We start from the raw sequence: 14,974 nt of genomic DNA, 5'->3' as shown, positions 1-14,974 counted from the left end.
AATAAAGAAAATATTTCAGTTTCCATGGCTTTAAAGCTGTGTTGAGGTCACAATACTCTAGAGGTAGGCTGCTAAAAAGAAACAGGACCATCTAACCAGGTTATCATGAACCCCAACTAATGTCAGGGCAGAATAATAACAGTGCATTATTCAAATAGTCAAATACTGCAGGAAAATAGGATTAAGAATAACAACTTGACTGGATGGGGTCCATCCATTAACACAACCAGCATAGGTTCAATGCTATACTTTAGTCTAATGCTTGATGCACAGATAAGCCAGCTGTCTGGTCTGAATGGCTTTGACTCTTTAAAATGGATACTGTGAGTAGTGGATCTTAAGGTCTTATTAGGACCTTAAAAGACTGAGCTGAGCAAGGGCATCCTGTGTTGTATTATTTTCATTTGATTGTTGCCAAATTAAACCCTGAGTCAACCATTATTTCAGACCTTGGCTGCAAAAAGTCCCAAACCCACAATGAACCTAGGCAAAGAAGAGCTCTATTCTTAAGTATGGGAGCCATAAAGGAATAGGGTGCGGTACCTTTTCTACTATTTTAGACCACAGCCTGAGGCTACATATGCAAATCCAGTCACTGCTAAAGACTTCCTTATGAGTTGTACAGTAGGCATCAATTATTCCCCTAGCTAGGAAAAAAAATCTGCCAACAATTTGTGCATTAAAAAAAATCACCAAAGTTTGGTAATGTGCCAATGTTATGCCTTGCAAAGACTGGTAGTTTTGAGAATCGGGCACTTAATGACTGAAGGTGGATTAGCCAAATTGCCTAAAGCAGTAAAGGCAGGCATGGAAAATAATGGCCTAGTTATTGTGGATTTCTTCAGTATTTATGGCAATAAACATGAATCATGATGAACTCATTGGATATTAAATGTGGAGGTCATAAGTACTTTGATAGGATTTCCACAAGAATTTACCATTAATTAACCAAATCATTATTTGAAAGCATTACTAAATTATCCTTAGTACTTATACAACCATTCCAGAGAAATTGGTCATTCCCAGCTGAGGGCAGTTAATGCCTTAACAAACCAGTCATTAACTACAGTAACTGATTTTGTGGGAATTATTGCCGTTATAAAATATACTCAACAGTTTATAGAAACAAATCTTTTTTATTTTTTTTTTAATTTGCAGCTGTAGTTTAGCTGGAACAGCTGGCGTGGAAAAATATCAAGTCCCTTGGGCTGTTTTCACAACCAGTTTTCTGCAAATTAGAATGGGAAATAAATGCATGATGGGATCTGTGTTCGAAAATGGCTTCAGACTTTTAGGCTTCAAGCATAAGCAAGAATTCATGCCCTGGTACTTACGGACTAAAGCCTGAATTCCTTAAGAAGTTCTTATGAAAGCTAAGTACCCATTGACTTCAGTGGCAACTGTTCCTAAACAAGGATCATGCTAAAACAGTGAAGTAATTTCAGGATCTGGCCCTGTACTTTAGCCAAGTTTGTGACCTTATGATTAAGGTTCTCCATTAGCTCTGCAATGAAGAAAAAAAATTGTGCCCAGAGTAGAGCTAGAAAGTGAACATGAATTTCAGCAGCAGATTCAGCTTTATAAAATGTAATACAGAGCACGAATAAAAAGTTATGGACTGAATTATCCAAATGGAATGGCATCAGTAATTCAAGTAGCCCTCGTCTCTAATGCAATCAACAATGTCACCACTTAAAGTGAAATATATTCAGCACACCCCATGTGCAAAAGATTAAATGCTCTATGATGAAAAAAAATGAACAACTCAAAGCAAACTCTCAAATACATATTAAATGACATAACAATTCTAAATTAAAGCTTCAAGCCCAAAACTATCAAAAGCCCAAAGATTTAAGTAATACAGTAACATTAGGGAAATTAAAATAAGGATTCTAGTAGGGCAAAAATTTAAAGGTGGCCACCTATCCATGCATTATCTTGTACGACTAAACTGGTATCCCTTATTTAAGACTGCAACATATTTGAGGTTATTCTATTAAAGCCCATCCCTGTGTCATAATTAGCAATGATCCTAGAATTATACAAAAAGGGGCTAGATAAAAAGTAAAAAAATCCTAGTAAGAAGTTATGTTATTTTACCAACTCTGATGCAGGTTAATCAGTATATGGTTTAAATGCATGACAACTCAATTTACATAGAGTGAGCATGTCTACACCTGCATTAATGTGCCTTTTCTAATGCACATTAAAATTTAGTACCTCCAATATGAGGTACTAAATTAATGCACATTAGGCTATGCACAGTAATGCATTTGCATGCTTTTTTAGTAACGCTTAATGCACAGTAGATTATTTTACTGCACACATTAATGTAATGTCACAATTTTTTACATGACACTAATGTGCAGTAAAAGTCTACTGCACATTAAAATCCGTATGTAGATGCATCCAGTATGTACTAATCTGATTAAACTTTTTAAAGAAAAGAAATCCTAAGAGTTTGCACCTGTTCTTCCTGAAAAAGGATTAGACTAAGACAACAATATGTTAAATTGTTTATGAATTACAAGTCAGTTCGAGCTCTTATGTCACTTTAGATTTATAATGGGAAGCTAGCTTCCAACATAACTAATTTTAAAGCCCACTCTCCTAACTTTAATCCAAAAAAGTCAATCCCTTGATATTTCATATGCTACATGTTTGTCTCTGGGTAGAATTTTTTCACAGAAACATTAATTTTCAGTTACTTATTAAATTGACAGCTTCAACCACAGACAAAAGTGGGTGTCAGCACAAAGGGAATTCTGGCTTTGGCTCCGTTGTTTACCATGAAACACACCACCCTAAATTACACAGAAAGCACAGTCATCTAGTGTCTGAAAAATATATTGCAAACATTATTAAAACTCAAAAGAAAGGAGATGTAATTAAAGTCACTGTGTCAGCAATGCCTCTTGATAGAAAAAAGGTCAAAGATGTTCTCTAGCCTAGCAGCCCATTGGGATACCTATTTCTGAAGCCAACAGCACACAAGGGAGTGATGTGCCTAGCACTTCTGATTCTCCAGCCTTTCCCCTAATCCGAGGTTTGCCCTTCCTATGCAACAATCATATCTTTACCATTCAGAATTTCTCATCCATATAAATTGAATCAGACTGTGCAGGAAAAAGACAGTTACTGGCCATTCAGATTTCTCAAATCATTATAGCACACAATACACAACACTGAGCAGGGAAGTGGCTCATTAGAGACTAAAAGGAGACAAAATGCAAGATGAAGTAGAAGATACCATTACATTTTTTCCCCACCCACAGAATAAACAGGATCAAAAAGTCCTCTGGGCAAGACCAAGATGACAAACCAAAACAAGATCTGTGAAATAGACTACCGCCACTTATGAATAACTTTGTAAGCCAAAAATGGTTTCCCTCTTTGCTTAGACCCAGTTAAAGAAAATCCGGGCCTTGACATGAGTGGAGAAATTTTGTAAAGATAAACATGCCTTTAAAATTAGGATGCAGGGCTTTCTTAAAAAGCCTTATTCACAAAAAGGTGACTAGAACATTATATGGAAATCCATTTCCTATTCAAGGGATCCATTACGAATCTTATAAAACTAAAAACATATTCCAAGTTAATCTCTACACAGGTACGATATAATTGAAAATACAAATTTGTGAAAGTACACACTTACATAAATCCACTTCAACATGTCTACACTATGATTTGTGATACTGGTCATTTGGATTCTTTTCATTCTTATACTCCAACAATGTATCCCATTACTGAGACAGTTTACAGACCTTTCTGACATTATTTAATGCCCTTTGGGACTGCATTTCTTGGACTCCAATGGCTCAAAGTTTTCTGTGGCATCTGATTTTCATAGTACATAGAAAGAAAATTCTGCTGCTGAACTTCTAAGTTCCACACAAGTGATGCAGTAAAGAGTCACTCCACCACCTTCCTCACTTTTTGCAGCATTATAGCTTGAAGGTTTAAAGAAGAAGGAAGTAAAGATGGGGAACAAAACTATCGGAGTGTGGACTTTTAACATAGTTAATGGAAACCTGTGCAGAAAATTACTGCTCAAGAAATTTAAATCACCTAATGAATAGACCAAAAGTGAAATAGCCAAGGGATCTACTGACAGTCTTTCGGTCTCCCAAAGAAACGTAGCCAACCGTAATGCTAAACGACAAACGTTCCTTCTGATAGCTTTAAGGTGCTCGCTGCCTTGATGGCAAAAAGTTGGAAGAGAAAACCACGTGATAATATTTCAAAGGAAATAACAGCATGGGGCATTCTGTTAATAGAAAAGATCACTTGTGAACGGAGACAGGGAGATGGCTACCAGATCATGAAAAGATAATTTCTAAAATACAAAACACTTATTAAGGCTTCAATCCTTCAGATGGATAGTTCCAAAGACCTCTGTGGGACTACTCCTGCACATGAATCTAAAATCGTGTGTGCTCACAGAATATGGGGCTAAGAAGCAAAGCCCCAGGAAATAAAGATTTTTTCCCTTATAAAATTATACAAGTGCTTTAGCCCCCATCCTATGAAATTATAAGACTAAACAGATACTAAACTTCTACTTTAACATCAGGTCTTACCCAAAAACTATACCAGCATACTAATTATTTCAGATGTTGGCATGATTTTTTTCCCCTCTGGATCAGTTCAAAGTCTCCAAAGAAGAAACGGAAGGGATATAGAAGGTGGGATTGTTCATCAGAACTGCTCTGGAGAAGGAAGACACTGCAGCTGCTCTTCTAGGCTTCATACAGATGTTATTCTGAGAATTTTGAGTGGTTATATGGGGTTAAAAATGTGTCCCCCACCCCATCCTAACTCAGTGATTAGCAGGGATCCTGTTTTGTTTTATTTTTAATTTAAAAATCCATATTTTTCTGATTTAAAATAAAACTCAACAAAATCCACAATTTTCCGTGATTAAAACAAAATGCCACTCTCTCTCTCTATGCATATACGTACGAGACAGAGGAGGTTTCGTTTTAAATCATGGAAAAATGTGGATTTTGGGGTTTGTTTTTTAATCAGAAAATTTTGGATTTTTTTTCATTAGAGAAAACTAGGATCCCTAGTTATTAGATAAGAGTTGGGAGCCTGAGCTAAAGTAAATCAGGGGAAGGCAAAGGGCAGGTGGGATCCACAGGGAGGACTTGGGGGGACTGGCAGGATTAGAGACCTTCTCCGATTCCAACAAACCCCCATTGACTTTTCCAGCACCCCCACTGTGCTCCCCTCCCCCAAATGCCACTGAACTGCCCCTGATCCTGCAAACCACTGCTTGTGTCAGTTCTACTAGCATTCACCTGTGCTGGGAGCCCAACTGAAGTAAAGGTGGAGCAAGGGGCAGGGGCTAGTGACTTGCGGGGGGGGGGGGGGGGGGGGACTGGCAGGATCAAGGGGAGCTAGCAGCATTGTGTGAGAAGTGGGGTTTGGTGGGAATTCTCTCCCCAGCCAGGGGCTATTTTAGCTCCCTGACTCTTCCCACCCCCAAACACCCCCTCCCAGCAAACCAATACCCCATCAGTCCTGCTTGTACTTCCCCCACCCCAACTTATTTTGGGGGTTGTCTCCTTGCACCGAGGTTATTGTGTAACCTTGCACTCGGTGCAGGTTATCTCCTTGTATCGAGAACAGCTTGCAGGTATGGGAAGGCTGGCTGGTCTGCCTGTGGGTGGGAGGGCAGGGTAAGAAAAGCTCAGCCCCAGGACTGGGGCCAGCAGCTGGGCTTTCCCAGTCCTAAGGCTGTACTTGTAAAGTAGACAGAAGTTCAGTTAGATCAGTCTGACTGTACCCAATCTAACTCAGTGAACCTAAGAAGTACAGTTAAATTAGATCGGGTTAGCCATTTTTTGACTGATCTAACCTCCCTGGAACTTCTGTATAGCTCGCACTTAGATTGCCCCAACTAGGGATCTAAGTGTAAGGGTCCATATGTGGGCACACTAAGTTAGATCAGGTGGCCATTTTTAACGCAGTCTAACCTCCCCTAAACCTTCCTAAATGTCTGTCCCCATCCCTACACTTGAGCAAGGGGAATGAGGAACTCTGTAGGAGAAATCAGAGAAAATTTGTTTAGCCAGGTCTTAAAAACCTCCAAGGAATGAGATTCTACCATTTCTTTGGGTAACATGTTACAGTGTTTTACTATCCTCCTAGCAAGAAAGTTTTTCCTAATATCTAACCTAAACTTCCCTTGCTGCAACCTGAGACCATTGCTCCTTGTTCTGTCATCTGCCACCGAAAATCATAGACCTCTCTCTAGTCTAGATTTTAGATGCTTTCTTCCAAAATATCCTTAAAAATTTGAATGCATGAGAGTTTCCCAGCCCACCCACCCTTGGCCTTTCCAGTTCAGGGCTTTCTTCTTTCTCCTCCACACTTTTTTCTTTTGGATATCTTTTCTCCATTTGGTTGTATGAGGTTACTAGGAGGCAATTGCTGCATCCACATGTCTTATAAGGTATGTCTAAACTGAAGTGGTTACACTGTGGAAAAGCACAGCTGAGCTCAAGGAAGTGCTTCTCTGTACTATAATTTGGAAAAGGCATGCCTCTCATGCAGACCCTCCCTCTGGGAACTTCTTTAGGTTAGGAGAAGCATTAGCAGCAAAAAGTTCCCTTGCCTTTTCTCCATCAAGACTGAAATTTAATGTTCCCCCTTTGTAATGTGTTTTGGCATCCAAGTTATTTCATCTAAAGTTTAAAATGTCACCATTTCATGCAGCACCACTCATGATTCATCATGGATATTTTTAACTTGCTTTTGTGACACATGTAGCAATACTTACAAAATAATTCAATTACCCATGCAATAATAAAATGTTATAACTTCCATGCTAGAAATATTACTAATAGGTACAGGTTGGAAGAACACCTTTGGTCATATTCTGTTCCATGTATTAGGCATGTAAATGGAGTTAGGTGCCTAGAGCAATTCTGTTCCTCTCTAGTAGAGTCCCTGAAAAACAGATAATGCAAAAAGTGGGTGAGTCTGCCTCCTCCCAGCTGCTTTTTATAACTTAATCATTAGGGTAAGATGCCAGTGTGTCATAAAAGTCAATGCATTCATGGATTTTCAAGGACTTTAAAAGTTTGGAACAGAATTACAATTAGGCACCTAATTCCATGTAGCTATCTAATAGGTGGAATAGAATCTGACCCTGGACATACTACTTCTGACAGCATTAACTTAAAAGAATCATATAAAGTGACAGACAGTATAGGCTCCAAAGAGGAACTGGTTTTGATTACTGTAAACAAGCACAAAAAAGAGATGACTGTGCTATGAAAAGAGCTGAATTAACGCTTTCCTGACAATTCATTACATTTATAATAAACAAGAAGTGAGGGCTTGGTGAAGAGCTTTATCGGGGGGGGGGGGGGGGGTTTAAATGAACTCGGGGGATTTAAAATTCCTTCCTCCAATGCCATAAATTATTCATTTGATTTCAAAGCCTCCGTTTTGATCATTTATACACAAATACAATCAGAAACATATTAAAAATTGATGCTGGACTGTGGCATATTTATATTTATGGGTCCATATGCGGATCCATATTTACATATCCAATTAAACAACCTAATTTTAGATGTGCTTAGCACCCAATACCCTACTAAAGTCTGCTGGAGATGCTGGCCTCTCAGAAGTATTGAAAGTTAGGCTAGTTATTTAGATGTCTAACTAACAAGTGGAAAGTTTAACTTTGGCCAGGCTTGCAAAGCTAAGTGCCTATTCTCACTCCAAATGATAAAACACCCACAACTGAAATAAATCCTTTAATAATTACTGTTTTCCAACAGACTGGTCCCTTTACTTGAATGATTACTTAATGTGGTTCAGTCAGCTTCTACCATAAAGAAAGAGAGACACCCCAGGCAATATTCACACACTGAGTATTGGAACCAGCTGCTGCTGAGCCACCGTAGAAAAAAGGTTTCTCAACTTAATTGGGAAAACAGGAGGAAGCATAAATTTTACTGCCATTAATAACTTCAAGCAATCCTGATATGACTTTACCTCACCCTGACAGCTGGACATGTGCTTTTTGTTAGGGTCTTTACCACATCTGACCCCTATTGTTTGCTCACTTGATCAGGTAGGAAAATATATGTTTCTTTATAGGATAAATGAAGCCTATTAACATTGGAAAAACACTGCAGTAGCCTATAGGAAGCTCCTTTCTCAAACAGATGTTTGAAGCTCCATACTAAGGTTCATTACAAATAGGCCAAGCCAACCAATAAAGGGAAAAAATATGTTAAGCCTCTTTTAAAAGAGACCTTCATAAAAACAACAGAATGCTTAAAGAACCCTTCCCCCTCTGTTAATTAGAGAACAAGCTTAGTGTACAACTCAGCAGAGTTGTGTATGGTACCGAGAGCTGATCACCAGAGAGACAAAACAGGACTTCTTGTTCTTTGTTTTGCAGTGCAAGTTTCAGGAAAGGTTGGATAAAGCAAGATACTTGCCAAATGTTGCCAAGAAAACCAATGAGGATGGGCAAAGGATGAAAAACTTGACTGGTATGAAAGTTGTAGCCTTATGTGAACAGCTTAGGCCATCTCCAGCTCATTAAGTAAAAAACAAAACAAAACAGATTATGACCTATGAAAGAGGTCATGCCTTTAATGTACTTTTGGGAGTACCTCCAAAAGTAATGTGAATGTTCATACTTAATGTTCATGCAAGGTGTCCAGAACTTTCATTTCTAGAACACAGGTATGTAACCAAAGGATCGCATTATTTACATGCAAAACAAACCTTACTGCCAATTTGAACTGATCAGCTCACTGTATCCATTAAAATCATCTCTGGCTGCAGTGGAACTTTAGACCCAGTGAGTGAACATTCTCTTATTCACACGGATACATGTTTGGAGATGCTAGCACAAGATTATGAGCATTTCAATTTCTTTCAGGATGGAAACATATAAAGCTATGTGATAGGCTTTACATGTGCAAAGAATCCAGAATTCAACATTCTTAGCATAGTTAAGGCTGATTAACTTCAGTAACCAGAAAAGGCTCAAAGGATATTTATACACATACCTTTTCATGCTGTGACACACCAGAGATCCAGTACATCACAGCAGACTCTATTAAGCATGCAAGCTGACGCGTACAGCGCTGTCTCGCATGCATTTGACAAACATCAAAATGTGCACCGACGTGCAAAAAACGGAAGCCAGTGCACTTTTGTACTAAAACACTTTTGATACGTTTTAGTTCAAAAGCAAACTGCTGCCATTTTCTGCGTGCTGTCGTGCATTTCACCGTTTATACAAATGCATGCGCCACAGCGCCGGGCACTGCAGCGCATGCATGTGTAAAAATGCCCAAAGAGTCTTGTTACTTTCACCATTGTGCTTTGTAACATGTACATGCCAGTGAAAAACAGACAAATTCAGTTTGACTGTGCTGTTGGTTGGCAGAACTGTAAATGGAAGAAGGCACTGGAGCCATTAAAAAATGGAAGGAAAACATAAATGGAAGATGAGAAAGAACAAGATTTCCTTTACTTTCTCCCGATTCCCAACCTCTTCCTAGCAGCAGCTAGAAAGATCTGGGGCAAATGAGCGGGGAGAAAGAAAACATGACCTTTCTCCATCAATATCTAATCTAGCTGCTATCCCAGGTGTAGACGGAGCTTTTGGACTGTGCTGTAAGAGGCAGGTAATGAGTAGATCTCCCAGCTCCCATAACCTAAACTGAGATCCCTCCACTCCTGCTCTCAAGCTGCTAAACGGCTCTGGAGAACACCGAGTCCTACTGACTTGCTATTTTACAAGGTCAAACTGTGCTGGTTCTCTACCCTGAGAGACCTAACTCTTGTCAGCCAAGCATCTAAAAGCCTTGCTTTTAATTTATTTACAATCGCATCTTCTTTCTTAAATACTTTCTATATTTAATTTGTGCTAATCTTTCAAACCCTGTGCTAAAGACTCAAAGGCATGGTAGGCACAAATGCTAAAGTTCAGCAACCCAAGCTGACAAGTTTGACCCCATGGCAGTAGGAACTATTTGGTAACTTGTCAGCAACTGTTAAGGTACATTAGCACTTTGGTTTACATTTGCAGCTCACCTGAAAGTGCTCTGACATGAGCAATGTGTGTTGAATGTGCAAAGTAACTGGGATAAACAGGGACATTTGGCATGTAAGTATTTAACACTAAAGATATAGGCTTCACAGAGTTCTTACTCACAAATTGCATTTAGGAGCTGTAGCTACTGTATCAAAGAAATCCTACTGAATCCTGAAAGAGCAGATAAAATAAGAGATAGTATTTCATTTAATGGTTTCAAAGCGTATATAAAAAATAATGTTAAAGAGGAACTTGATAACTACATCACATAAAACGGTGAAAAGCAGATACACACTCGATGGCCATCGGCAGGCTTCATGCTCCAACAGGATACTGGGGTCAGTTTGTGATATTGCAGAATAATTGAGAGCAGTGGTCCAACCCTTTTTCCCCAAGAGGCTGAGTGGGTGGTGCTCAGGCTGGATTTGGTGTGTAGGCCCGATCCAGTGCATGGGGTAGGCAGGGCCTGGGCCCACTCCAGCTTTGATCTGGCCACAAGCGGGGTGGGGGGAGCGGCCCAACCCGAATCAGGTCATCGGGGGGAGCGAGGGAGAATGCAATACAGCCACAAGGCAATGGCCCAGCAGGCCAAGGCCAGATGTGGCCACACAGGGGCAGAGGGGTGGCCCAGACCAAATCTGCACATCTAGCAATGACCTCTCCCAGCCCAGCCCTTACCTGGCTGCAGGGGCATGAAGGTGTCCCAGGCCCAATCTGGCCATGTGGCAACAACTCAGTAGGCTTGGGGGAGAAGGGCAGGGTCCCAAGCCCAATCGAGCCACACAGGGCTTGGCGTAACTTGGCATTGGGGAGAGGTGGGCATATTAAAAATTTCCCTGCAGCATGGGGGCTGAGCATTCATGACTTAAAGCATGATAGTTACTTGTGGTTCTGGTGGCACATAGGAGCCCCAATCACAGATAAGATGCTGCACTAACACCAAACAAAACGATAGTCCTTGCCCCAAAGTGCTTACAGTTCATATCATGTGAAGCAACAGGATTTTAATCAGATTTTTTAAAAACGATTTCTGTTCAGATCATACCCCTCAGCCTGGCTTATTGTTAAATGTCACATGACCCTTTAAATGGAACCTGCCTACTTTCCTCTCCTAGTTTTGTTTCGCAGCTGGAGAAAAGTGATATTTAACACACACAGCTGGGGTGTGGGAAGTGGAAAAAAGTTTGAAAGAAATTATTTTTAGGCATCAGTAAAGTTGTTCACTGCCAGGATCAAGGTATACAGGAGTAGATTTTACGCTCATGACTACTCTCCCAGTATACATTTTCAAAATCAACTAATATTAAACACAATGGTAAGGCAGGAAGTGGGAGAGTGGAGAAAAACAAATGAAGTGTTCCTAACACAGTTGGGACTGAAAGTTCATCCATCAAATGTCAAGTTCCATTTTCTGGACCACATCCCCATAAAACAACTTATGTGGACGTTGCAATTAAAAGTAACAGCATTTCACAGAGCCCTTTTTCTGCCAGAGTATTTAATGAATTGTGGCCCAAATTTTCCAACATGCTCAACTCCCACCGAAAGCAAATGTAGCAGCCCCTGGATGGCAGCATCCCCAAAGACACGTGGCAGGGCTTGGATAAGAAATTTCATAAAATGACAGTCAGACAAGTCTCTACACTGAGAAAATGAACCAATCCATATACTTTACACACCGATAACAGAAGTTCACCTTTGAAGGTTCTGTAAAAAAAAAACAAACCTCACTTATATAGGGTGCAAACCAGCCCATCTTGAGGATGACAGTCAAATCCAGCCCTGCCTAGATTTGAACCTGTCATTGCTGCAAGGAAATTATTTCAGATTTATGGCTAGAGGTCCAGACATTCCTGAGGTGGAACTGATCTAAGTTGTGTGGTTTTCTGTAAGTGGTCTTGTTTAGCCTTACCACAAGAAATCACAGAAAGTTAGGATTGGAAGGGACTTCGGGAGTTCATCTAGTCCAACCCCCTGCTCAAAGCAGGACCATCCCCTGCAAGGTAACTAAATAATCCCAGCCAAATAGGCATAACCATCTCAAAAGTGAACAATACAATACATTCCTGGCAACCACTGATGCTTAGTATCCAAGAAGACCCCAAGTTGCAAGGCTTGGGCTTCTGACAAAGATTCTTCTGAAGACGCCATGGGATCTAATCTGTGATCCCAACAATTATACCTCCTACCAATGCCAGATGTACAAGGCAGAAGATGTGATTTTGGGATCGGGGATCAGATCCCAATCGCACCATACTTGCCAGTGTAAGAGGAGCCCAGGATCATGTTCCCAGGCACCCCCTGCACTGGCAAAGTGCCTGACAATCAGCTGATTACTGGCTGACTCCAGGGATCACGGAGTTGGTTCAAGTTCTCATGCAGTCCCTGGAGCCAGTGAAAGGTCAGCTGATAAATCAATAGATGGGAGCATTCTGGGGTATTTTAGGCATATCTGCTACAGGCCTTAGCAACAGATGGTTGGTATATCCACTGACAAGGGACATGTATGGAGCTGGCCAAATCTGGGATTCCTGTACTGTACTACACACACATTATCCAAGGGTCATCTCAGCTGATTCTCAGGCTATCAATCCTCTTCCATGTACCTCTGTTAAGGCACCAGAAAGTTGTAACTACATAAGCAGTACTGACTGAAGGAACTGAATGAACTCAGGGCACTAACTAATATAACAGTCCATGCATCCTCTACAGCCATTAATTTAAAACTTTCAACACTGCATGAGGTAATTATCAGAACAATGAAGTCATTGCCAGTATTATCTTGTGGTATTCACTTAGAGGGGAAAAAACCCCAGAATCATTAAAAAACAACTCAGTCTATGGTTCTAAGATCCGCAGGCAAATCAGAAGCAAAGGAAGTGCTATTAAAAAACATCTGATAGATTCAAGAGAGACAGTATAGATACCTGGTTATTGATCATCAATACTTGATTGATGACCTCTTACCAGTACACCTTCCATATTACACCAAGACATAAAATCAAATCAACTAGAGTTCAAGAGAACCTAGAAAATGACTGCATTGGAACTGAATTGCTAGAACCTTCTCAATAAGCTAGAACTTACTGTACTGCATCCAGTTTTGGGCTCCACAATTCAAAAAGGATGTGGAGAAGCTTGAGAGAGTCCAGAGGAGAGCCACACGCATGATCAAAGGTCAGGAAAACAGAGCTTATGATGACAGGCTGAGAGCTATGGGACTCTTTAGCCTGGAAAAGTGCAGGCTCAGGGGTGATCTGGTGGTCACCTATAAGTTTATTAGGGGTGTTCACCAGAATCTGGGGGAACGTCTGTTCACCAGAGTGCCCCAAGGGATGACAAGATCAAATGGTCACAAACTCCGCCCATGATCATTTCAGGCTGGACATAAGGAAGAACTTCTTTACTGTCTGAGCCCCCAAGGTTTGGAATAGACTGCTGCTGGAGGTGGGTCAAGCACCTGCTTTGAAAGCCTTTAAGAGACATTTGGATGTTTATCTTGCTGGGATCCTATGACCCCTGCTGACTTCCTGCCCCTGGGGCAGGGGGCTGGACTTGAAGATCTTCTGAGGTCCCTTCGAGCCCTACGCCTATGAAATAATCTTTACTCAAAAAGATTGAGGCATAGCAATAGTTGAAGATTTCCTGTAGCAAGCAAAGATTTTCTGATAAAAGACAAATCTAACAACTGCTTCTTTGGGAATAGCCAACATTTTATCTTTCCCTGGGAAAGTGATGTCAAAGGCTAAACAACCACATTAAAACAACTGAAAGGCTTGCAGTGGGGTAAAAGGGAACATTACCCAGGAGTGCAGTGAGTTTCGGAAGTAGCCCCACTTGTACCATCTTATTCCTTAAGCCGGTGTCGAATGACAGGTTTAGCAAAAGCCGGAGGGTGATATTCAGCAGGTCTTCATGTTCACATGGCACCATTTTCACCAGTTTTTCTACAATGTCCATTTCAACCTGTGTGAAAAGCATGAGAAATTACCACGTCTATACATCAGCCCAAACTCAGCTTTTCTTTGCCTTTTTTTTTTTTTTAAAGCTATACTTTTAAATGAAAGCAATGTCCAGAGTTATTCGTGTCAATACGTTTCCATTCTAAGCAGCTACACTTCCCAAACATTTCAGATTTGTAGCTAAATTTTCCTCTCAACAAAAACGGACTTTGTCTAAAGAAAGTCTGAATTAAACTTTGGCTGCATCTGAAGAACTGATGGAAGAAGGAGAGTAAAAACTGAAGTGGGGCTTAGAGAAGGGTTCTGCCTGAAGAGTGACTTGCAGGATCAAAAGGCTTTAAGTGAAATACAGACAATCTACATTAGAAGAAAGAAAGGTAGGTACCAAAATAGGACAAGAAACATACAGAAGGTATTTGAGACCTTTCCCTGACTTTCCAGCAAGTCCCTGGACAGGATTTTCTTTATGCTCTCAGTAATGGCCATTTTCTGTGCATTTGAATTTAAGTGCATTTTAAAGACAAGGTTCCTTGGGTGAATTTGATATCTTTTATTAGACCAACCCAAATAGTTGGAGAATAGTTATTAAGCAAGCTTTTGAGTTCAAAAACCCTTCATCAGGCTAAGGAAGTTTTAGCAGTTGGTGTGTGCTGTCAATTGAGTGTGGCGAAGTGAATTCAAGTGCAATTTAATTTAAATTGTTTCCCTGAAACAAGTTGTCAAATGGAGATCTGTCTGCTTCTGGGAAAGGACACATGTAAACTCATAGGATCGCAGGGCTAGAAGGGACCTCATGAGGTCACCTAGGGAATCCCCTTGCTCAAGAAGAGATCATCCCTGGCATAAACCATCCCAGTCAAGTGACTGCCTAACCTAGCCTGTTCCAATTCTTAACCATGTACATAGTCAGAAAGTTCTTCTTAATCTCCAA

At 40.5% G+C, this 14,974-nt stretch overlaps 1 protein-coding gene across 1 annotated transcript in view; it reads right to left on the bottom strand.

Moving 5' to 3' along the window:
• KIFAP3 (kinesin associated protein 3) overlaps positions 1-14,974 on the bottom strand; it is a 107,602-nt gene that overhangs the window by 68,191 nt on the left and 24,437 nt on the right. Inside the window, exon 10 of the mRNA XM_006276127.3 lies at positions 13,885-14,047. Coding sequence (XP_006276189.1) covers positions 13,885-14,047 — 163 coding nt within the window. The remainder of the gene's footprint in view (positions 1-13,884; positions 14,048-14,974) is intronic.

The sequence above is a fragment of the Alligator mississippiensis genome, chromosome 5 (assembly GCF_030867095.1).
Source record: "Alligator mississippiensis isolate rAllMis1 chromosome 5, rAllMis1, whole genome shotgun sequence".
Taxonomy (NCBI): Eukaryota; Metazoa; Chordata; order Crocodylia; family Alligatoridae; genus Alligator; species Alligator mississippiensis.
The sequence above is the reverse complement of the archived record's forward strand: the minus strand, read 5'-3'. Positions and strand labels throughout refer to the sequence as shown.